Source organism: Halichoerus grypus, chromosome 9 (genome assembly GCF_964656455.1).
Source record: "Halichoerus grypus chromosome 9, mHalGry1.hap1.1, whole genome shotgun sequence".
Lineage (NCBI taxonomy): Eukaryota > Metazoa > Chordata > Mammalia > Carnivora > Phocidae > Halichoerus > Halichoerus grypus.
Genome location: NC_135720.1, coordinates 95,901,475 through 95,926,080, shown reverse-complemented (window position 1 = coordinate 95,926,080; position 24,606 = coordinate 95,901,475). Strand labels below are relative to the sequence as shown.

Genomic DNA, 24,606 nt, shown 5'->3' with positions numbered 1-24,606 from the left:
GTGACATGTTTTTCATAAATTAAAACGTGCTCTGTATTTCAAACTTTGCTTTCAATCTCTTAATTTATCATTGTTGATGTCAATTATGTTGATGTTGGGTGCTGCATCTTTTGAATTCTGGTCATTTTTTTGCAGCTGTGCAATAGTAGGAGTACTTTAAGTTTTTAAAATTTTAAACACTTGAAGTGTGTTAGATTTTTTAAGGATTATAGTCATTATATTATTGTAGTCATATTATTGTACTATTATATTTTTACAATGGAAGAAAATCTATCTCATTTTCCAATGTGAATTGAACTTATATTGATAGTGATTTAAATCTTTTCAAGTCACACAATTCCAAATTAAGATAACTATTTTAGATTTTGTCAGTGAATTATTTTCCAAATGGAAACATGCATATACAATTCTATATTGATGTTCTTCCAGGGAATAAATGAGGTATAATATATAATACTTCACAATTTGTTTATATTTTATTTCAAATTTAAAGCAATGTCTCATTAGCACAACAGAATTTCTTCCATTTTTATGGAGGTTTAAGGTGCCTGTTTTGTGTGAACTAATAGAAGGACTGTTTGCAGAATCACACAAGCAACAAGAATATTGTGATCATTTCACAAATAATGTCCTATTACAATCTGTCTATTTCTCTTTCCTCTAGTTAACTTCTTCTCCCACTACCTCTGAGCAGCTTGCCTGTAAACCACCTGCTTTCTCCTTTGTTTCTCCAACTAATCAGAAAACGCCACCTGACCCAGTTAACCTCGACGGAGCCTCTGTGCTAGAGGAGTTCCACACTAGGAGGCTGGATGTCAGTGGGGCCTTGGTGGAAGAAACAACTACGTATTTTCAAACTTCTGCTCACTCTTCACCCTTTTTTGCATCGAAGGGCACCTCCTCGACGTCACAGTTTCCCCATTCCACTCAGTTATCAGTTTCTAATTTATCCAGTCCAAGAGCAGCAGATCAGAAACCTGGACTGGCATCTGAAGTTCTGAAGAAGACAACAGCTTTCACCTCGCATGTCCTTAGCCCCAGAGAAAGCCCGAGAACCACTTCTCCTTCACCATCCTCCAGTGCTTCTGTGAAGTCGAATTCGGGCTCGTACATACCAGTCCGTATTGTCACACATTCGCTCTCTCCAAGTCCCAAACAGTTTACCTCCTCTTTCCATGGCTCTTCTTCCACTATCTGTAGCCAAGTGTCATCTACTGGAAATCTCTCAAAGTCAGGGGTGAAATCCCCAGTGCCTTCCCGGCTCTCCCTTCTCACTGCCATGCTCAAGTCAAACCCTTCTCACCAAAGACGCTTTTCCCCTGCATCCTGTCCCACTTTCTCTCTCAACTCCTTGGCTTCTTCCACACTCACACTCGATCAAAAAGCAAAACAAACCCCACCCACACCTAAGAAATCTCTCTCTAGTTGCTCCCTGAGGGCAGGGTCTCCAGAGCAAAGGGAACATCAGGTTTCTGAACTTAGCCAGCAATCCTTTCACTTACCTTTTTTTGCCAAATCTGCTCCCCTTTCTCAGGCATGCTCCCTCTCTCCCACAAAACATGTCGATAGTAGCCTTATTTCTTTGAATGTAGAGAAAACATCACCCACTTCTTTGAAGAGTAACCCAACACTCTCCCTGCTACAGACTGATACATTGAGTTCTGCAGGTCTTCCTCCTGTTCCACCAAGTGTTCCTTCTCTTTCTTTGAAGGGCAAACAGGATGTTGACCTCAGAGGTCCAGAAAAGCCCAGGAATATTCACATACATCCTACATCAGCCTCCTCTGCATTATCTTCTCTATCTCCTCCCATTAATCAAAGGGCCATGTTCCCCTCTCCAGAGAAATGTTTCCATCCTTCCCCAGCTCTTTCAAACCTGATAAACAGATCCAAGAGAACAACCCCACAGCTAGCTGACCAGGGGCAGAATCCTTCAACTCTTCCTTCACCCCCTGTCTTCAGTGCTAGCTCTGCCTCTCTTTCCAAATTGGGGTCCTCCGCTCTCCCTCATGCTAATCTGCCTACCCAGGTGCTCCAGCTCCATCCCTCAACACTGTACCCAAATTCTGGCAGTGGCACCTTGCCTTCAAGACTTGGAAAATCTGAAAGCTCAATATCCAACCACAGGTCATCTGTTTCAACCCCATCACCTCCCATCTCTCTAACAAGAACCAAGGAGCTGATTTCACCCTGTGCATTGTCCATGTCAACAGACCCTGAAAATAAGAAACCCAAGGTATTTTTTTGGCACGTTGCATGGTGCATGTTTATTTTGAAATACGGGAGAATCTTTTTTTCCAGGGGAAAAATAACTATGATATTAATTTTGCTCCTACACGGAGTTATAGAAAGTGTAAGTGGGGCTAGGATTTGGTATATTTGAATGTGGAAGTGAATTATAATCTATCTAAAAATGTGCATGTTTTGGTAAAAAGCTTTGATTTTGCAAATCCTCCTGTTATGGCAACTTCTTGTATCTTGAGTCCAAGGGCAGTTTTTTTTCAGGCATAATATGAATTATATCATTGATCACAAAGATGGGATTTAAAGCAGAGAGTTTAGATTTGAGAATATCATACCTTTCTGATTATTTAATTACATGGACCCTATTGTCCAACAAAATATTCTATACTGATAGAATAGTAGTTGGGAGCAGTGTAAAATGGAATATTATCTAGATCTAAGTTGATATTATTGCCAAGGCAAGTTGAAAACTTTCTATTTCCTTTGTTGGCATTCATTTATCATTATCAATTTTTCCCTTTTTACCAAGTTGATTACTGTTCCTCATACCTCCTCAAATCCATACGAATATGGATTTAGCTATATACATATAGGGCAAAAAGGAATAGAAGTTTCTTTTATATGTGAATATTATATATATATTATTTTGAACACTAAATACTTAGGAATTATGAAAAACAGAAAGGGTGGATAGGCTGGGTATGAGGAAATAGAATTGAGAGAGGAGAAATACTGACTTCTAAATGCTCTGAAGCAACCCAGTGAGCAAGAATGTGACATTGGCATTTATTTATTTACTTATTATTTTTATTTTATTTTATTTTATTTTATTCTTTTATTATTGGAGTATAATCAATGTACAATGTTATATTAGCTTCAGCTGTACAACAAATTGATTCAACAATTTTATGCTTTGCTCAGTGCTCACCGTGATAAGTGTAGTTACCATGTAATACTATTAAAATATTATTTTCTATGCTGTACTTTCATCTCTGTGGCTTACATATTTTATAACTGGAAGTTTATACTTCACCTCCCCTCTGACAACCACCAGTTTCTTCTCTGTATTTAAGAATCTGGTTTTTTGTTTGTCTTTTCTTTTGCTTTGTTTTGAGATTCCACATATAAGTGAAACAATATGGTACCATGCACTGTTGGTGGGAATATAAATTGATACAGCCACTGTGGAAAATAGTATGGAGGTTCCTCAAAAAGTTAAAAATAAAAATACCATATAATCCAATAATTCCACTACTGGATATTTACCCAATGAAAACAAAAATGCTAATTCAGAAAGATAGAGGCACCCCTATATTTATTGCAGCATTATTTATAGTAGCCAAAATATGGAAGCACCCTAAGTGTCCATCAACAGATGAATGTGTGAAGGTGTAACACACACACACACACACACACACACACAGAGAGAGAGAGAGAGAGAGAGAGAGAGAGAGAAGAATATTATGTAGCCATAAAAAAGCATGAGATCTTGCCATTTGCAACAACATGGATGGACCTATAGGGTATTATGCTAAGTGAAATAAGTCAGACTGAGAAAGAGAGATACCATATGGTTTCATTCATATGTAGAATCTAAAAAGCAAAAGAAATGAAGAGAGAAACAAACAAAAAGAATCAAACCTGCGAACAGAGAACAAACTGATGGTTGCCAGATGGAAGGGGAGAGGAGGATGGGCACAATGGGTGAAGAGGTGTGGGAGATACAGGATTCCAGTTATAGAATGATTAAATCATGAGAATAAAAGGTACAGCATAGAAAATATAGTCAATGGTATTGTAATAATGTTTTTTGGTGACAGATGGTAGCTACACTTGTGGTAGGCACGGCATGACAGAGATGTTGAAGACCATGTTGTATACCTGAAACTAATGTAACATTGTGTGTCAACTATATTCAAATGAAAACACTTAAAAAACCCCCTGTACTCTGGAGACTGGCATTTATTTTAATATGAGAAGGAAAATATTTGAAGGTGTGATTCATAGAGATCATTTTTCCTGGTAGAAGGGCAACTCTGCTCTAGAGCATACCAGCTTCCCAACTATTCTCAAATAATTAGTGTGTGGATCCTGTAGAACCAGAATTTGGTTATTGTTGTATAAATAAAATAAAATTATGAAAGTGTCTGTGTTAGGAGGGGACTGGGATTTTTAGTTCAGTGCATTGAAATAACACAGTTTGAGAGCTTCCAACGTCCATGGAGATTGTGTTCAACTCTGTTACTGTTTGAATGATGAAGTTAAGATGGGAAAGATAAACAGCCCACATGATCTTGTTAATGATGTTGTCATACAATTCAACTTAACAAGCATGCAGAAAACACCTGCCGTATGCCCACCACTATATCAGCTTTTTTTTGGATGTGTGTTTGTGTGTATGTATGTTTTAAGGAAAGTAAGCAGTAATTCTTTGTCTTTAAAAAAATAATTTTTTTTCAGCAGAAGAAAATATACATATACATAATGTGAAGAAGCTATATAGGGTTATTAAATCTATAATAAAACTAGAAAACAAGTATAAGGCAATAGTAACATAGTAAAATACAGATGATTATAATTATTCACTGAATTCAATATAATAGAAATATTATGGGGTATGGCTAGTGAGGGAAGTCATAATAAATATCAGGTCTGTTGGAAATGTTTAGGATTTAGCTTAATGAAGAGGGAAGGAGCTAGAAGTTCAGAAACAGTAAATAACCTGACCAAATTTATAGAAGATGAACCCAGAGGAGTATATGTGGAGACATAAAAAAATTGGTCTTATCATCAAATAGTGATAACTGTAATAATAATTATTTTAACAGATATCACATGCTTTCTGTGAGATAAGAACAATCCTATACAAAATATACAAAGTAGTTAAAAATTAATTAAAAGAGACTATTCAGTTACTTTTTATGACCATATAAACTTGGTAATATTTTCTCCATATTATACCAAATGGACTATTGTCCAAAACACAAAAGCAATACCAAACACAAAAGCAATAACTCATATTAATTATCATTTTAGCCTGATTTAATAATTCTTATGAAGGAAATCATCATTATGGAATAGTCAGAATTATCAATTTCTATAATGTTTGGGTCATTTAAAAATGTATTTTTAGAGATTATTAAGTCCTTGTATTTTAAACTTTCAAAGCAAATGGGATGGAGAAAATCTAACATTTTCTATAATTCTAAATTTAAAAATCTTATTTATTTGAGGTAAAATGACCTGGTGGTTATCTTTTCAACACATATGTGTTGTGATTATGGAATTCGTTTGTGGTATATTAAAAACAAACTGCTGATGTAAACATCACTGTCTCCTGAATTTATTAACAATTATTTCTTAAACCATAATGCCGTAAGATTAAATTATTCATTACCTTTGTGAAAAGAGATTTTACTCCTCCAGAGTCTTCTTCAAAGTATTTCTGTTTGTGGTTCACTCTGCTTTGTTCACATTTTGTCCTGTTTTTGGAGAGTTGAAGAGCCCAGAGGGCTTTTGATCAAGTCAAGGTCTTTTTTTGTCCTGAAATCAAGTTTGTTGAAGATCTGTTCTCCCCCAGCTCACTTACTGCTCCCAATATTGAAGAATTTTCAGCATTTGCTTTATTGTTTGTTTTATTTTTTTAATTTCCAAGTTAAAAAATTCAGCTTATAGAAGTGCATTATAAATTTGATGAACATGAAAATATGAAGAATAATTATATCTATTTTTACCTGCTTTTTGAACAAAAAATGATTCTTATAATGGGCAAAATTTATGATAACTTCTGCAAAAATAGTTGCTCTCTGAGACATGCTGTTCTTAGTTATATTTATTTTTTCCTTGCTTCTTGCTATTATCTCTCCAGGTAAAAACCAGCCTACATTTTTTTTTTTTTTTTTTTATTGCAAACTATTATTTGCAGGAGTTGTAACTTGAGTATAAAAATTCATTAAAATGGATGCTGGAATAGGTAAATCTTATCCCAGTTTCCTTTGATGTTTGACTAGTTATGTTTGAATTGCTGAGATTATTTCATAGATTGATAAGAGGAAATAGACAAAAGCTTTGGGATATCAAAGAATTCATATGTGTCTATGGATTGTTTCTTGTCTTGCTCCTTCCACTGTGGTGCTAATCCAAGCACAGGGCTCTCTTTGAAGTCAAAGAGCTTCAGGTTTAGATCAGGTTCACTCAGTGCCAGATCCCAAAAGAAAAGAAGTCCTAGAATACAAATGGCCATCAAATTAAAACATGAATGCTTGAAGGGTATTAGTTCAAAGTGTGGGCCCTGCTGTCCTTTGATATTGAAATAAAATGGAACAGCTAGAGTATACTGAGCTAAATTCAGATATGAAGCATATTTGATATTTCTTTTTCATAGAATCTTAAGGTTCTGAATCTGTTTGCATTAGTATGATATAATTGATATACTTTAATTTCAGATATAGTTTTTTTTTTTTTTTAAAGATTTTATTTATTTATTTGAGAGAGAGAGAATGAAAGACAGAGAGCATGAGAGGGAGGAGGGTCAGAGGGAGAAGCAGACTCCCTGCCGAGCAGGGAGCCCGATGCGGGACTCGATCCCAAGACTCCAGGATCATGACCTGAGCCGAAGGCAGTCGCTTAACCGAGCTACCCAGGCGCCCCAATTTCAGCTATAGTTTTAAAATATTATTTCACGTTATAATTATGGCCCTAGACAGGATGAGCATCTCCCTGAAGGTTGCTCATTGTACTCTTTGAGTAACATCTATATTGTTGAGATGTTTCTGTCCCTTGGGAAAGCCTGAATATCCTAAAACTAATTCCTGGAGTTGATTTGAGTTCCCAAAATATTTGGTCTTCATTTATAAAATAGTTTAAATTTTTCTACTAGTGAATTATCATGATATTCCACATGGGGATTTGAGGACATTACCTCAAAACTTCAAACATTTTGCCACTTACTGAAGATGGTTTGAAGCTTTTTTCTAACTCTGAGGGCTCCAGTGGCATGCTGCCCTGGCCTTAAAGCTATTTGGACACATGGCTTGGGAATCAATTGGGAACATTTTAATATTTCATCAACTTTTATAGTTGGTGTTTTATTTATAAACTCTCATTCCTTGAAGGCATCAAAGCATTTCCAAATACATCACACCGAAAACTTGGTGACAACAGTCTCTATGTGATTTTCTCCATTTCTGCTGACCACTTGTCATTAGGGAAATGAGCAATAATGGAATGTACCTCCATGAGCTAAAATAGTCGATGTGGTTCAAGCTAATCATCCATTCATTCAATAGACATTCATTGAGTGCTTATTATGTGCAAGGCACGTTTCAAAGTCATGAGGCTGTTGCAACAAAATAAAATTGCAAAATGCTCACAGAAAGTTTACATTCTTGGGTGGAAGAGAAAAAATCAGCAATTACCACTACCACCTCCCCACTGCCATAAGTAAATTTTCTTGTGTGTTACAAGGTCATACATGGTGTGGAGAAAAGTATAGTGGGGTAAGGGATAGTGTCACAAATTAATATTGGGTGGTCAGGATAGGTTTCTTTGGGAAGGTGACACTCAAAGAGGTGATGCACCTTAAGAGAGTATAGTCAGGATTTCTGTATCAGTTAGGAAGGACGTTAGGTTTGAGGTTGGTGTTGAGGAGAATAACTACCACGACTTCCAGTGCTTTGACGAAACCTCAGATGCGAGGCCTTCTGGCCAAACACCTGCGATTTCATATTGTTGGAGAGTTCACTGTATCCCTGGGGGTTGCAGCTTTCTATGAGTTTGCTGTGGCCGAACCAAGAAAGAAGGCATATGCAGATTTCCACAGAAATTATGATTCCGTGAAAGATTTTGAGGAGCTGAAGAAGGCTGGTATCTTTCAGAGTGCAAAGTGATTTTGGAATATAAAGAATTTCTTTGGGTTGAATTCCATTGAAGTTTGTCACTGACCTCTGTTCCTGAACTATGAAACACGAATATTGGGTTATGGAATAGTTCATCTGGATAAATAAACAACTAACAAAAAAAAAAAAAAGAGAGAGAGAGTATAGTCAGGAAAAATACCTGATGTCAGAGAGTGCTTGGCAAAGATAGGGGAGTCAGTATGGCAAGAGTGGAGTTAGTAGGAGGAATTTGAGGTTGTCAGAGAGATATGTAACTGCAAGCTGGGGCCTGAGAGGTCTTTGCTTTTTAATTTGAGTAAGAAGCCATTGGAGGGTTTTGAATAGATAATTGGCACAATATGTCTATCTGGCTGCTATGCTAAGAATAGACTAAAACAGTGAAAGCGGAAGTAAGGAAACCTTAGGAGTCTGTTGGAACAATCCAGGCAAGTGATGATGATGGCTCTGGTGAGGTTCTAGTGGTGAAGGTAAAGATCATGTATCTGTTCATATTTTGTAGGTAGTGTAACAAACATTGACAATCACATGTGAAATGATAAAACAATTGAAACTAGATATGTGTATCTTCTTGTTTCCTTTTTCTTTTTGTCCCATTGTTTTGTACTCCACTTCTTCTACAGAATTTTTGATGCCTTTGTGGAAATTCTAGATTTTCCAAGGTTCTCCCATTCCTGCTGTCACTTACATCTATGTACTAACCAGTTCAGGGTCTCATTCCCTTTCTTTCTCTCCAACTAGCCTTTCTGAAATGAGCTTAGCAGTGATTCACACTCAAGGGTCAGTATTTGACAAAATCTTCTTTTTATACCCCTTGAGGAGTATTTTCATTTTAGTTCAAGGAGGGGCTTATGCAGTTTAACTCAAAAAAGGGATTAAAAAAAAAAATAGGGATTCAAGGTCATGAGTTCAAATCTTGGAAGTTCACATCACTGAAGGACTTTGAAAACTAATATTAGAAAGATTAGAAATGACTTTAAGGCATACTTGGAAGGGGGAAGAGGATCTCTAATCACTCAGATGTGTCTAAGACATGAACAGTAGATGAGGAACTAAAATTTTGTTTCTTCATGTCCTCTAAATCTTACTGTAATTTTCAATAAAATACTTCAGTTTTAAATCAACGAATATTTGCTGAGTATCTCTTCTTTACTAGGTTGGTATAAGATATTGGAAATAATAGAAAATACCTTCTCTAAAAGACCTATCAGGCTAATAGGGATGTCAAAATTTTGTAATACAATATGTATGTTTAGAGTACTAGAAACACACAAAAGATTAATCAACCATGGAGAGGGGTCCTAGGAAGAGAGTTGTTCAGGGAAATTTCCCCCCATCCCTTCCCCACTGCTTCAGTTCTCAGGATCATTATAGAGATTATGCTCTGCCAGTCATTCAGATGTGAGGGAGGTATCTGGGCAATTTCCTTCTGTGAGTTAAATTAGGGCTTGGGTTGAGCTTTTGCCTCAGGGAGATTCTGACTCAGGCACTGCATGCATGGTCACTGATGAATAGAAGTGTATGTTTGGAGCAATGGCTTTCATTTCTACTCATGGATGCATCAGGAAGGAGAAGTTGGCCATAGTGGTAGGGAGGCTCTTTGCCAGGGTCCTCTCTTATTCATGTAATCTGTGCCCTTCACTGATACTTAAAGTGTAACCATGAGTTCAAATTTCTAATTCTCAAGGTAACTAATGTAGTTTACCTTAAGATCTCATGGGTCTTTGTTACTGGAGCCTGTGGTAGAATTTTAGGCATCAGCAATAGCAGATAGGATAGTGGTGAGAAGTATTTTCTGAAGGGGAAAGATGTGTTGCTGTCCCCACCTTCATAACCAGGATTTATGTTGCAATTATCTAGGATAAATAGGACTTATAAATAGGATTAGTTCTGATAAAGTTATGTAGTAAAATAGCATTTCCTTTTCTAAACCTAAATTTACCCTGCACCTGTCATGTAGTGGATATTTAAGAAATATTTATTGGGGATGCCTGGGTGGCTCAGTCAGTTAAGCACCTGACTCCTGATTTTGGCTCAGGTCATGATCTCAGGCTCATGAGATCGAGCGCCATACTGATCATGGAGCCTGCTTAAGATTCTCTCTCTCCCTCTCCCTCTACTCCCCCCCCCCCCCCCGCCCCATGAGCTCTCTCTCTCTCTCTCAAAAGAAAAAGAAAAAGAAATATTTATTGAATGTTGACCAAAAGCATAGATTACAAATTGGAGAGATACACTAAGTATCATTGAATTTTTTGCTGGATTCAGGGTCAGGCTAGTCAGTTCTACCTTCTATATCAGCTGATGGTGATTCCAGCCTATAATGCTACAACCTACTATTCAAGTTATACTTACCTTGACTAGAGTGATTTGTAATTTTAAACCAAGGAAGGGAAACCAGTGAATTCAATTTCACACCTTGGAATGCTAAAGAAGAAATATGTTCCGAATTAGAATATTGTTAAGAGAAACCTGAAGGAATACAGTGAATCCAAAAATATCTCTAATGTCAACAAGAATGACTTTTACACTGAAAAGGAAAGACTACATATGTCTTAAACACACATGAAGCCCGATATATGAGGAAGTAGAAGGAAACATCTATATGCTCTAAATTCATATCTCCTGGTCTAGATAATAAATTATATCTCAAACAGATGAAATTTCTACTTCTATTGTAAATGATGGGAAATAGGAGATTTGCTGGAAAAAGAAGTGAGCCATATGTTTTATTTTTCACAAAAAAAGGGAAGGTAAATTCTGAAAATGATTGCCTATATTCTTAGTTTGTGATTGTTTCCAAAAGCAGTTATAACTGGAAGTCAGACATTTTCTTCAAGCAACGGATGTTTATTGAATTGCCTTCCAAGTTCTAGCTTTTGTGATGTTTTTCATGATATCATGAATAAGGAAAGATATATGAGGCATGAGGACATATTTCTGTGAACTCACATTTGTTCTAAGTGCCCGATCTAAAGCATCCTGGAGGTCAATTTCTATTCCAACACCCTATTTGAATTTTCTGTGAATTATTTATCTCACTATAACTTTTCTTTTGCTTTCTTATTTCTTTGCTTTTAGTTTGTCTCTGTTTATTAGGGTGTAAGCTCTAGAGAGTAAAGGCTTTGGATGTTTTGTTCACTGCTGAATCTCTAATACTTAGAGCAATGTAGGTCACAAAGTAGATACTCAATACTGTTTTGTTGAATGAATCCATTAGTTGAACTGTCATATCCAGATAGATTTACAGGATAGATTGATGTCTACGAGGTTGGTAGGACCCAGGAGGCAAGAGCTCCCTATCCTTGGTATATGACTTGAATGAAGATAAAAATGACTTGCCTAACAAAATGGTTCATGAAATAATATAAAAATTCTTATCTCCATAGTTTGCAATAATAAACCAAAGTTAATCAGATGAAACTGGATAGAGTAATGCCTGAAGTACTATTTGGGATCTGGAGAAAAAAAGCATAATTACGTTGGAATTTAACTTCAACAAATGTTAAAAAAAAAAAAGATGAAAGCATTAGGGATTTTAGGTGGTAGCATACTCTACTCAGTGTGATCCAACAATATGAAATGACTCCAACTTCACTCTCCTGTATATTCTAAACTGACCACAAAAACCAAGGAGACAATTCCAGTTATTATCATCTTCACTGTATTGAGTTTATTGTTGATATCCTAAGGTGATGATTATATTCTACTTTGTGTTAAAAATAAATCTAGTTAAACATAAACTTTTTTTTTTAAGATTTTATTATTTATTTATTTAGAGAGTGAGTGTGTGAGTGGTGGGAGGGGCAGAGGGAGAGGGAGAGTGTCCCAAGCAGGCTCCATTGCTTAGTGTGGAGCCTGACACAGCCTGATTTCATGACCCTGAGACCATGACCCAAGCTGAAATCAAGAGCTAGATGCTTAACTGACTGAGCCAAGCACCCCAACACACACCTTTTCAATATGTAAAGGAATATCGACAGAAGAAAGTGATGAGGATAGTGAAATTCTTCCATTGAGGATCAGTAAGGAGGGGCTTGGTGGAAACAGCAGTACAACTATCATGCAGAATCAAGCTCTTCACATGTGTCATCATTCCAAGATGGGTAGAAAGGACCAATGGAGTAAGTTAACAGGAAGCATATTTTGGCTCAGTATAAGACAGAATTTATTTTTACCACTTCTAACAATTAGGCCTAAACATGTTGTCTTGGGAGGTAGGCAAGTGTTCATGTGGTAGGCGAACAGAGGATCGATCAGAGAGATTCATGTCTTGGATGAGGGGTTGAACGAGATGGTCTTCAATATCACATCTAATTCTAAGATTCTATGGCATTATGTTCACAATAGCAATATATCTCTCTGTACAGGCTTGTCCATCTATGTACTTTAGGGCAGTTGGGGATAGGAGAACAAACAATGTAAATGATTGTGTGTCCCGAAATGAGAGGCAAGGGCCTATGGTAGATAAGTACACAGTTGTTGACTGGCTTGCCTGCACCCATGTCCCAGCTATGACTTACTACCTAGTGGCCTTAGATAAGTTACTTAATATCTGTGTACTTTAGTTTCCATATGTAAACTGGATATGATATAGAATCTACCTAATAGGTTGGTTGTGATAATTGAATGAGATAATGCCCATTAGGCTTTTAGAATCGCACCTGGCTCATATTGATTGTTAGCTATTATTATTATTAAAACTATTATTACAGTGAAGTATCCATAAAACCATTGTGGAGTATCAGTGATATATGCTCTTAGGTATTCTTTGTCTGCTTAGATATTCTTTGAGAGAAAATATTATCTTGTAGAGAAGGCATGGATATTGGATCCAAACAGGCCTGGGTTCTAAACCTGTTTCTGTTCTTTATGGGCTGTGTATCTTGGACAAGTCCCTTGACCGTACTGTGCCTGGTTCTTTAGCTCTAGGGCTTCCGTGAAATTAAATGAGGCCATGCATATAATTTGCCTAGTACTGAGTGCCCGCTGTTATTCTCCTCAAAGGGATGGCATTTCATTTTCAGTCCTTATCCAAAATATGTCGTATGGGACTATAGCAGTGGAGGGTCAGTATAGAAACAAGGGCTTGAAGGCACCCGAGACTTTTCCTCCAGGCCTGGCATTTTGATTTTTCTCTACCTCACCTTCGTTCTAAGGAAATGAGAGTGTTACCTTACCTTTCTTACATCATTTTTAATGGAAAATTACTTCAATTATATCCATAAAACTCAAGGCTTTATTTTATTTGACCATCATGTCTTCTTCTCTGATCCTGTGGTCTGCCTAGGGGACTAAGAGGGCTTGGAGTCGTGTGCCAATTTCTAGCTGGCTCTGGGCCCCTGGGGAAGCTGTCTGAGACAGGGGCTTTTGAAGCATCAGGAGCCTTGACCTTGGTTAAGCAGTGTGGGACCCAGAGCAATATCAAAACTGGGCTTTTCATTATGCCTAGTATTCTGATTTATACAACTTCTTCATGCTCAACACTCTCTTTCAAATACTCCATAAAACTGAACTACATTATTCTGAGTTTTATTTAAAACTCAGGATGTTTTGTCATTTGATTCATTAATATCACTGCATTAGAAAGAGCAGGAGATGATGCAGTTTAAAAGTGAATTTAAGATCAAAAGTTTGGCCTTCGAATTTTTTCATTATGGGGTGAAATTGCTGATATAACTTCTATTCAAAATATGCTACTTATTAAACATTGATGCTAAATTTTATGTATTCCGACCCTTGTTTTTATGAATGATGCAAGAGAATGTATCAAGAGTTCAATTAAATTTATTGGCATAACGTTTGTTAATTATGGCATTATAAAAAAGAACCCCTTTCCTTTGAGAATTAAGCAAAAAAACAAAACAAAACAAAAAGCCCACCCGCATTTATAGACTAGTGGTACTCCTATGAAGGACACACTGCTTATGAGAAATTTATATGTAACTTTGTAGAAATGGGTGTTTTTAAGTTCTGAAACTGTATAGCACATAATTGCCTATAATCCCTAGGCTGATATTTTACTGTGATGTTCCTTTTTTTCTCATTCTAATAAAATATTAACATGGTAAGCTAATTTTTTTTCTGTCAAAAACAAGTTGTAATAACTGTTTTCTTCATTTGATAACGTGTCATTTAACTTGGCAGAAACTAGTCTAAAATTATGTTCTATTCTTCCCCCTTTTCATCTCCACTCTTGCTTTCTGGTTACTCATTCTAGCAATACAAGACCAAGTCAAGCTACAAGGCTTTTGCAGCAATCCCTACAAACACATTGCTTTTGGAACAGAAGGTCAGTGTTGGCTCAAAAGCAGAGGGAATTTTATGTTTCTAGTGTTGTTTTTGTTATGTGTTCCAAAATGTCTGTTTTGAAGTTCTGCTTTTACTAAAATGTTGCTCTTAGTTTAGGGTCACATGATGAAAGCATCTTGGTGAATAGAATTTGAGATGCTATTGATTTATCACCAGAGGCTCAATATGGGCTTAGAATTGTCCAGTCCACTGTAAAGCAGGCCTGGGAAACTTGATTCAGATTTGAATGGATCCCTGTCCTTTGGAATTTGAAGTGGTTGTTATATTCAAGAGCTTCCACCTCTTTTCACATTGATCAAAAGAGTAGAAGCAAAATGGGGTTACATGAGGGCAACTGGCCAGTTTGGTCAAGACTTGGTGACTAGTAATGGTTTCTGCAGGGTAGAAGCAAGTTAGCTGAGTATCCAGTTTGGCCCCTTAGATCCCAGCATGGGCTAAACCTCTTTGTCCATTCTCACCAGCCACTGATGCTACCTCCATGAATAGGAGGGAGGATTGAGATTACTTCCAGTGACCCAGCTGCTTTCACATGCTTCTAGGGCATTTTTGCTTTGCTATTAAAAGTCATTAATTATAAAATAACAGGATTCTACTTCAGTAGGTAAATTAAATTAAAACCTCTTGTTTAATAAGCACATTAACATATGTTCAAATGAAGGCCAAATGGAGGATTATATCAGAATCGAAGTGAAATCAATTACCAAGCCGATGAAATTATTCATTTCATGTTATTTTTATGATATTTATTTAGGCAATTTATCTCAGCGCATTAAGCCTTTTTTTTTCTGTGTAATTATAGTGTTTCAGATATTGTTATTATCATTTGTCAAAATGTTAATGTTTGCCAACCAGGTGGTATTTTGACCACTGGTTTATGAATTTACTTTCTTATTATTTTAGTATGATCTGGGAAATAAAATCTTTGCATGATCTCTTGTCTAAACTGTAGGAATCATTAGTGGGAAATGCTCAGTAGCATACAGGTGGGTATTAGTGGGCAGCATCACTTTTATTATAATCTCTGATAACTAACTGATTTATCTACATGTGGTCCAGAGTCTGTGCTCTATATGTGTGAATGCTTTCAACTGGGGGGTTGAAGAGTCACTGGACTGCAGAGAGATCTGCAACTTTTCTCCAGCTTCTCTTCTGAATTTCTACCTTTTATAGCTCATGGAAAGATGAGATGGGCCTAACCACTGATTTCAGGAGGCTCAGGAGGATGCAGGAAGTAACACTTTCACCAGTGGTCCCTTTTCCTATTATCTGGGGTTGTTATGTTGAGTCATAGTGCAAAGCTTTCTCACCGCAGACCCTCGGCCTATTTCAGATGGATATTTCTGAAATATGGTCACAGTGTCTGACTACAGAAATGGGAGAAATCTCCTCCTCAGCAGCCAGGCAAAGAGAATAGGGGCCTGTTGGTGTCCCTGCATTACACTTATCTCACCTAACCTAACACATTCTCCAGTACCTGTGGGCTACTACTATATTAGTTTTCTATTTAGAAAAATAAGAGTTAATTCGTCTTGAAAGACTTTTGAAAGATAAGGCTGGATATCATTATTGGTTCCAGAATCTCTGTCTACCAGCTCTCTTCTCTTCCAAGTAAATGGATTTTAGAGATCATCATCTATTTGTTGGTCATTCAAAATGAGGAGTCATTAGTTTAATTTCCAGTATCATCACAAACCTATTTCATAAATGTATACGGTAACATCACTATGTATTGAACCTAATGCAAGTGCATATAGGAGAGGGTTTTGTGTTTTAAATTTTGAATAAGACAGACTCTTTAGGAAAATTATTATTTTTTAATACAACAAAATATAAATATCATGATGTCTAACTTACAATAGTATTTTTCTAGGGAGGATTGACTATTACATAAACACTAGTGTGGGTAATTGTCTCTTGGCTAAGAGAAATTGGTTTTACACCATAAATATATGAATTGTTTGAAGGTCACAAGATACGACATATGTTTGTTTTTTCTTTAGAGCCTTTGTATAATATCACTTTTTTTTTTTTTTTTTTGCTGGCTTTTCCATATTGTGTATTGCTCCATGAGAAACTTTAATTTGTAAGAATTTTTAAATAACAAAAGTCTTATCTCAAGATTTTATCAGCATTTATGTCCATATTCACTAATATTGAATGATATTTCCATACTCCTTTCACGGTGGTAGTTTTTTAAAAAATAAATCTGGTAATTTAGGTCTTTTTATCCATCTGTTTATATAATAGAACTCAACCTATGCCATTAAAATCAAAGGGACTTGTTTCTGAATTGAGTAGGAAAATTAAGACTCTAATCATCTGAAATTCTGTTTTCGGAAGAATTAACACTTTGGAATATTTTATGAGATCCCTTTAATATCACACAGAACACCACAATTAAAGGGAAGGGAGATGCTGTGGTCCCATTATAATATTCTGTTAGGGTCTATGCTGTGGAATGCTTTAAAAATAGAAGTAACTAATTTAATTTAGACAATTTAACAATTATTCTCTCCCCTAGTCACATTAAACTCACAGTTGATGTTTTATATCACATTTTGTTTTATAGTATAATTAACGAGGAACTGGAATCACCTTAAGAAATAATACTATTTTTCAAAGCAAGATTTTCTCCAAATTGAAGTACAGGCATCCCTTTCAATCACATATTAAGCTATCATTGAATCATTGGATTGGTTTCAGCTTTAATCACCCCTAAATGAAACCTATCATTTTCAAAAGAGTACATTTTGTTGGCAGGGGACATGAGGTTTCTGGTAATTCTGTTCTGTAATTTATTGTCTGCATCAAAACTTAAATTTATAGCTTATTCTGTATTCTGTAATTTTTTTCCCCATGAACGTTTAGGAAGAAAGCATTTTTAGCTTAAGTCTTAACTAAGGCTTTATAGGAAGAGATAAATGTAAGGCATATTTTAACATGTTAGCTTCAGAGTCTTTGGCTTCATCTCCTGCCAATAATCATTTTCTCCAAGATTGAGATGAGGATGAAATACAAGTGATTATAAAGCAGGAACAAAGTAATCAGATCAGCTTGCATTTGTGACTGTCCACAAACCTTATTACAATATGTTCAACCATATTGTAGAGGAAATAATTTTGAAATGGACATTACTTTTTAGTCCTGCTCTGTGTGCTACTGTTCTTTTCAGAGAATGTTAAAGATCTTTCTCTTATTGACTAATTTTTCTTCTTATCATCTGAGTCGATAGCAATAGGTAAAAAAGTTAAAATTAAACTGAAGGACTCACATTAACATTCCAAATAAATGGCTTTTTATTTTTATTATGAAATTATTTAAGGAAAGGAAAGATGAGGAAAGGAATATTTCCATGAAATAAAACAATATGCATCTTTATTGTTTCACAAGTGATTCATATTTTTCCATGAAAGCATATTTTTTTAAAGCAATTTAAGTTCTCTGTTCCTTTCCTCACAAATATTCCTCAGGATAAAATCAAGGCTGGAGTTAGGTACAATTTTCCAACAAATGGCATTGCTATCTGCCTTTTCAAGACACATTTAATTCATAAGCTATGTGAGTTTGAAAGAAGAATAATAGAGTAGCTCAATTTTATAAATGGCACATTTAAATTGTAGGGTTAATTATTTAAATAAAAGTTAATATAAAAATTGTTTTATTTTTCCCAGTGGAAGGAAGTGAAAGAATAGCCATTCTGAAGACAATTGTAAAACTTATGCTATAAAAATGGAATGGTAAAGATTTGAGATGTCTTGTCAGTTTTTAAATCAATTTGTTTTAAATTGCCAGCTTAAATTTTTAAAGCATGAGTTGGTAAACTTTAATCTGATTAAACATATGTCTTTGTGAGAATATTTTAAGATCTCTGCATGTCTCAAAAATTTAACAAAATATGGTTGCTAGCTTAGCATATGGCCTATACTAGAGAGACATCTCTTAATTGACTAGTACAAGTGAATGTGTTCCCATTTCTCTGACAATGGAAAAGTGCCCAGGACCCAAATCTATTCCAGTTGGTTTTCCTCAGGCAGTTGTATACCATGCACACGTCTCTTTTAAAGCACTTACCAAACCATATTTAATTATACATGTTGGTAGGTTTTTTTTTTTTCTACTATGAACTATTTGAGGGAATATAGTAGTTTTTTGTTAGATGTTCATTGAATGAATGAATGAATTTAGTTTGCAGCTGAGTAGGTCACTAAAATGTCCAATTTTATTTCAGAGGATTTTAAGGCAAATTTTTGCTCAAAGAATTATAAAAATAAAGGACCCTAATGTATGATAACTGGGGCGATGATAATTAAGAATCCTTTAGGGTAGAATAAACTTCATCAATACTACTTCCATGTAAAAGCTATAAAGGACCTTCCACTATAAGGGAAGTAAGTTGATTTTAGACTTAGTACTTTTTAACAACTAGAAAATACAATCACAATGGCTGCCATATTGAATATTCTGTGAATATTCAACGTTTTGCTATCCTCACAACTCCGTGAAGATTTTGGTGTTCAAAGATGCCAAGTAAATCCCCCAAAGCAGCAGAGCTAGTATGTTGCTGAATTGGACCTTACATGATTATCTCCCATCCTTTTCCTGTTCACCATACAACAGTGAAATCAACTAGCTAAAGTGAAATATTGAGCAAGAAATGATGATTTTGGATTTTTGCCTACAATACTTTTTTTCATTACTTGCTAAAATATATTAAAATCCTCATCAAATTAGAGCAACAAAAGCTTTTGTTTTTGTTTTTTTAGTAAGGAACAATTAAAGAGAATTGGAAATGATTAGCTCTGAGACTTGAGTGAGTGTTTATAAACCAACTCCAATTCCTTGAGTTACTGAGATGAGGCACATTACAATGAAGGAGGTTTGGGCTGGAAACAAGGCACAACTTTCTGATGTCCTTGATTAAATGAAGGAAAAATATGAATTTTTCTGCTATTAAGCCTTAATGAATGGGTTTGAAATAGGCTGTAATGGTTTGCACAAATTCCCTTCCTTCTGTGTGGTTGGAACAGATGTTCAACTCTTCAATGATTTTGGGATTATAAATGCCAAGTAGATTTCCTCAATTGTTAAATATTTTAAACCAATCATGAAAACAATGTAATGATAAATATATCTGTATCTTTAAAGAAGCTGTACTTTTAAGTATCTGGAAGCCCTTTTGGCTTACAGTGTACATTTCCCCATTTTCTTCAGATCTGAAAGTTATTCAGACCTGAATCTCCAACTATATGATCAAAGTGAGATTTATTTTGCTGAGGATATCTCTAATCCTACAAATGCTTTTGTGTTAATGACTGAAAATCAAACAAAGCTTTGGTAGTCTTCAGAGGATTTATTCTACCAAATACATAGCTGGTCAGATTAACAAAGTATAGGAGCACTTAGGTTCAGCATGAATCATTTGGGGGGGGGGAGGGTTAATTTGATCATGACTAAAATAGAGTAACTGTCCCATTAAATTTTTGAAATCCAATCTAATTAGATAGTCTAGGCATCACGAAAAGTTTACAGGCCCTTTTAGATTATTCTTCCTTTGAAAGCAGTTTACTTTCTGGCTCTATTTAGAGTACAATTGATTCATGCTGTCTTCAGATTTCTATAACTTAATCCTATTTCCAGAAAGCAGGTTAGACTGATTTAATATATCTGACTTAAAAGTGCCTGCAGTTCCATCAAAGTTCTCCTTTCAGATGAGAAGCACCTATTATACTTTATTGGCATATATTCCCAAAAGAACCTCGATTTACAGTGCTCGTTCATAGTTCTTGGCTCTTAATTATGGTGTAATGCTGAGCTCAGAAACTATTTTCTACTAAAAATCTGATTTACTAGGTCTCTTTTTAAAAACTGGATCCCACAGTTGGCTGTGCTGAGCAAAAGATAACTACTTTGAATGAAACTATTCCTGATAACTTTACATTAGTTAAGAATCTTTAAAAATAGGATTCAAAACATTCACCATTTATGTCTCACATAGCTACAGTCCAATTTGGTAGAAAATATATGTTTTTAATACACATCTTTTATTGGAGGATATTCTGAGACAACTTCACTCAAAATTAATAAATCTAAAAAAACATCAATACATTCCTGCTGGCTAAGGTGTCAAAAAGTAATCTATGGTTAGAATCTTTTTAATGGAGATTTAATATATTTTCATTTAAATATATTTTTATACCACAGAGAAAAAAACTCTTTATGGCTGGCAGAGGAGTGAATCAAGGTGATACATTTGACAAATAACTACTCATCAAATAAAAAAAATCAATTCTAGTAAATTTATAATCTATTGAAACTCAAAATAACCTTTTCTCCAAAATTTTAATGCAGTCTGAAAATTGCCCTATTTCAAAGTTTCAGCATTATTCACCTAATACCAGTTATCTTCCTTAATTTTCCAAGGGTTCTGGGTAGATAGTTTTTTCATTCTTTGAGTAAATTTCAATATTTTAAATGGCCTACTGAAAGTTGTGTTTGCCTATAGTAAGTTCTTGCAGAGTAACCAAGATATTAACCTTATTTGATTGTGGCTGAAAAAACACCTGCTCATTACATTAACACCAATCATACGCTCAGATCTTTGATGGTAAACAAATTTAATTGAAATGCAGGAAAAAAAGTAAAGTATTTGTTATTTCAAATATTCAAAGAGTTTAAACTACTTCTCTAGAACATTTTACCAAGGAAGATTAAAATCATATTATTTGTATGATTCATTTATTCATTTAACTCCATTTAGTTGTTACTTTATGCTTTCAATTCATCCTAAAAGTCTTTATTGATCACATATCACTGGCTCTATCCTGGGACTATAAAGATAAATACCATATTTTTCTGATTGTGTTAGGGACAAATGGTCAAATTGGGTATAGATACTGTTGAAAAGTAATTATGATATAATATGCTTAAAGTATGTACAAAGTAATATGGTGCCCAAGGAGGGAATGACAAACTTTTCTTAGTATGAGGGCCAAAAATAATTCATAAAGGAATTTGATTAGGATCTTTAGGATGAATGGGAATTCTTGAAGTGAGCTGAGAGTGAAGGAAGGACAATTCAGGCAGAGTTAATAACATGTAGTTAAAGGGTAACCACAAGGTCAAAGAACTCAAGTGGTTCTTTGCGGTTGAAGAGCAGCTTGCAAATGAAGAGAAAATAGAAGCTATTATTGGAAAGGTGAAGAAGGGCTAGATCAAACTGCTCCCCTAAGGAGTTTGTTCTTAGTCCTTGTCATTGATTTCTGACTTTTTTCTTCTCCATAATGATCATTGTAATTAGAAGCCCTGTGCGGTGTAAAGTCTAAAATTAAGGCCCCATATTATGTGCCACCTTGACATGTAGTGAAATTGGAGGGGGCTCAAGGAGCCTAACTTCAAGTTTCCCTCCCCACTGTCCCCCCGCCCAGATAAGGTCCCCTAACCCTCCTTATCAAACTGACCAGGTGCAGTTCCTACTGAATCAAACAAGGCAATCACAACCTTCTACAAACCAGGGGACACGTATGTCACCCTCTTGATACTACAAAGCCTGCCTTCCACCACCCTTGGTTGTTCACTTTGTACCTGAGCACAACCCTTGTGTGGACCTGTGTGGTGTGCAATATTCTCTTCCTCTAGGCTGTGAATATATCTGACTAATAAACTGTTGGTTCCATCTGCTCAGTGGTAGGGGTCACGTATTTGGCCATGTCCATAACAGCAAGGTAAATAGGTAATTAAGACACGTGTCAGAGAAAAATTAAACTATCTGAACACCAGTTATCTTTAACGCTTGTTAAAGATAACAACCAGGAGTTATCTTTATGAAATTTTCTGTTCCTGCTATCCATTACTCATGACTAGTAAGTTTAGAGGACAAAGGAGGAAGGCAAAAGAAAAACTTTTTATGGTATGAAAGAGGCAATCACACACACTTTCTATTAGGTTATCACAGATAATATTTTATATTTTGTTAATCCAGAATAGTAGATTTTGCAAAAAAAAAAATTTCCAGACAATATTTTCTTTTGTGACTTATTGAAATGAGGAGATGTAAATTCTTATTTTTAGATGTAACTTTTCTGAATTCTTAGGCATATATCCTAGGCCAAAATGCCAACTAGCATCTACACATGGTTCCTGTTGGTGAAGATTAATAGTTCTGGATCTGTTATAGCACTGGCTCTGTTAGAAGGGGAAAAATTGATTGTGTTGAGCCTTAGATTGCATGGTTCCAGAGCTGCTCTGACACTCTCTGGTCAGAATGTGGGTATATCAGATTGATGATGAAGAAAGGAGGAATAGAAGGTAAATCTAAATAACAGGACAGGACAGCCTGTAATATCCAGTTGAACACAGCAATTGCATGTGATTCACCCCAAATATGAAGCTGAGCTCATAAAAAAGTAGGGGAAATCCCCAAGGGTCAAATACCAAAAGCACTTTTATATTCAGGATGCTTAGTTATTCTGAAGATATTGTGCTCACTAATCATAGGGATTGGGATTTACTATCAACTTGGTGAAGGGAGAGAAAGATTTGGGGCTGAGTGAGATGAGGACTGGAATTGCCTACCTGTCATAAAGCCAGGGTTCTTTGAAGGGTTACACTCTCAATTACAAGATGGATAAAAAAAAAAAATTGCAAAGGGAAATGACAAGCAAATTTTTTTATATCAGCCTGGGCTCAGGGTAGGAAAAAACAGAATCTTTAACCATAAGCCTACCCTGAAGTGGGTTTGAAAATTTGAATTTACACAGTCTCTGTGATAAGGAAAATCTGTGCTAAAAAATTAAAATTTGTTTGTTTCATTATGCTTCTAGAAATGGAAGAGTAGCTGGTATTGGACCAACTCTTTTGTAAATAACTCTGATAAACTGTGGGCAAAATACAAAACATAATTGTCTAAAAGTACTGGACCAAGTGACCAAGAGCAGGTAGAAACTGCAATAGATTCAACGTTTGTAAAGAGATAACAGAATTGAGTGATTTTCTAGATTTTATGAGTTTTCACCTACGGGAGGCTCCTTGTCTCTTTACCATAGAGCAAACGAAAACTCAGCAAGAAACCAGCAGGCTTACTGGATGAGGAATCAGAGAAGAGAATGTAAAGTTACACAGGATCTGGAAAGTGAGGGGAGAATCCAGGAAAAGAGTGAGTCACAGAAAGGAAGCCCCAAATGTTGCATATAAACTCTGTCCAAACCCCTGGATGACCATTGAATTACACATGTGCCTGGTAAGCCCAGCTAAGCCCAGCTAAGGATAAAATAACTGAACAGAGACTCCAGCTGCTGCCCACAATCAGGAAGACAGAGTTTGGAGCTGAATTAATTGCCTGCTAAAACTAAACAACAATAACAACAAATCTAGGATTCAAAAGTTTCTAATTTCTAGACATACAAAGAAACAGGATAATGTAAACCATCCTCAAAGAGAAAATGTAATTCACAGAGATTGACCCAAAGATGTTCCAGGTGTTGCAATTTGCTAGCAAGGAATTTAAAGCTATTCTTGTAACTATCCTCAAGGGTATAAAGGAAAATATGCTGATAATGAATTATATAGGACTTCACAAAAGTAGAAGCTAAAATAGACTCAAATGGAAATTCTAGAGTTGAAAAATAAAATATTGGAAATAGAAAATTCAGTGTATTTGTTTAAGAAAAATTTGAAGGTGCAGATGTGTCAGTGAACTTGAAGATAAATTGCTAGAAATTATCTGATCTGAATAAAAGGGGAACACAATTCAACAGATGAACAGAGTTCCAGTGACATGGGGGATATCAAAATGTAATTAGAGTCTCAGAGAATGGGGCAGAAAAAATATTTGAATAACAGCTAAAATTTTTCTAAATTTGGTATAATATGTAAATGTATACTTTCTAGAAGCTCAGATAGTCCCCAGAATGTTTAATTAAAAAAAAAAAAACCATGCCTGGGCATATAACAATCGAACTTCTAAAGATCAAATATAAAGAGAAAATTTTGGAAGCAGTCAGGGAAAAACAATGCATTACATACTGAGGAACAACAATACAATAATTGCTAACTTCTCATTAGAAACAGTGGAGGCCAGAAGACAATGGAATAATACCTTTAAATGCGGAGAGAGAGAGAGAGAGGAAAAAAAACTAAGTTGTGTTGCTAGGGAAAATCCCTT

The 24,606-nt window shown here is 35.5% G+C and overlaps 1 protein-coding gene across 5 annotated transcripts in view; it reads left to right on the top strand.

Annotated features, from left to right (window-relative positions):
* The window catches only part of MLIP (muscular LMNA interacting protein), a 137,708-nt gene that overhangs the window by 26,459 nt on the left and 86,643 nt on the right, over nucleotides 1-24,606 (top strand). For 4 of the 5 annotated variants that reach the window (XM_078055227.1, XM_078055222.1, XM_078055224.1 and 1 more), the window contains exons 4-5: nucleotides 665-2,236; nucleotides 14,356-14,427. In XM_078055227.1, the coding sequence (XP_077911353.1) occupies nucleotides 665-2,236; nucleotides 14,356-14,427 (1,644 nt within the window). The remainder of the gene's footprint in view (nucleotides 1-664; nucleotides 2,237-14,355; nucleotides 14,428-24,606) is intronic. The other variant, XM_078055223.1, reaches the window with a different exon arrangement.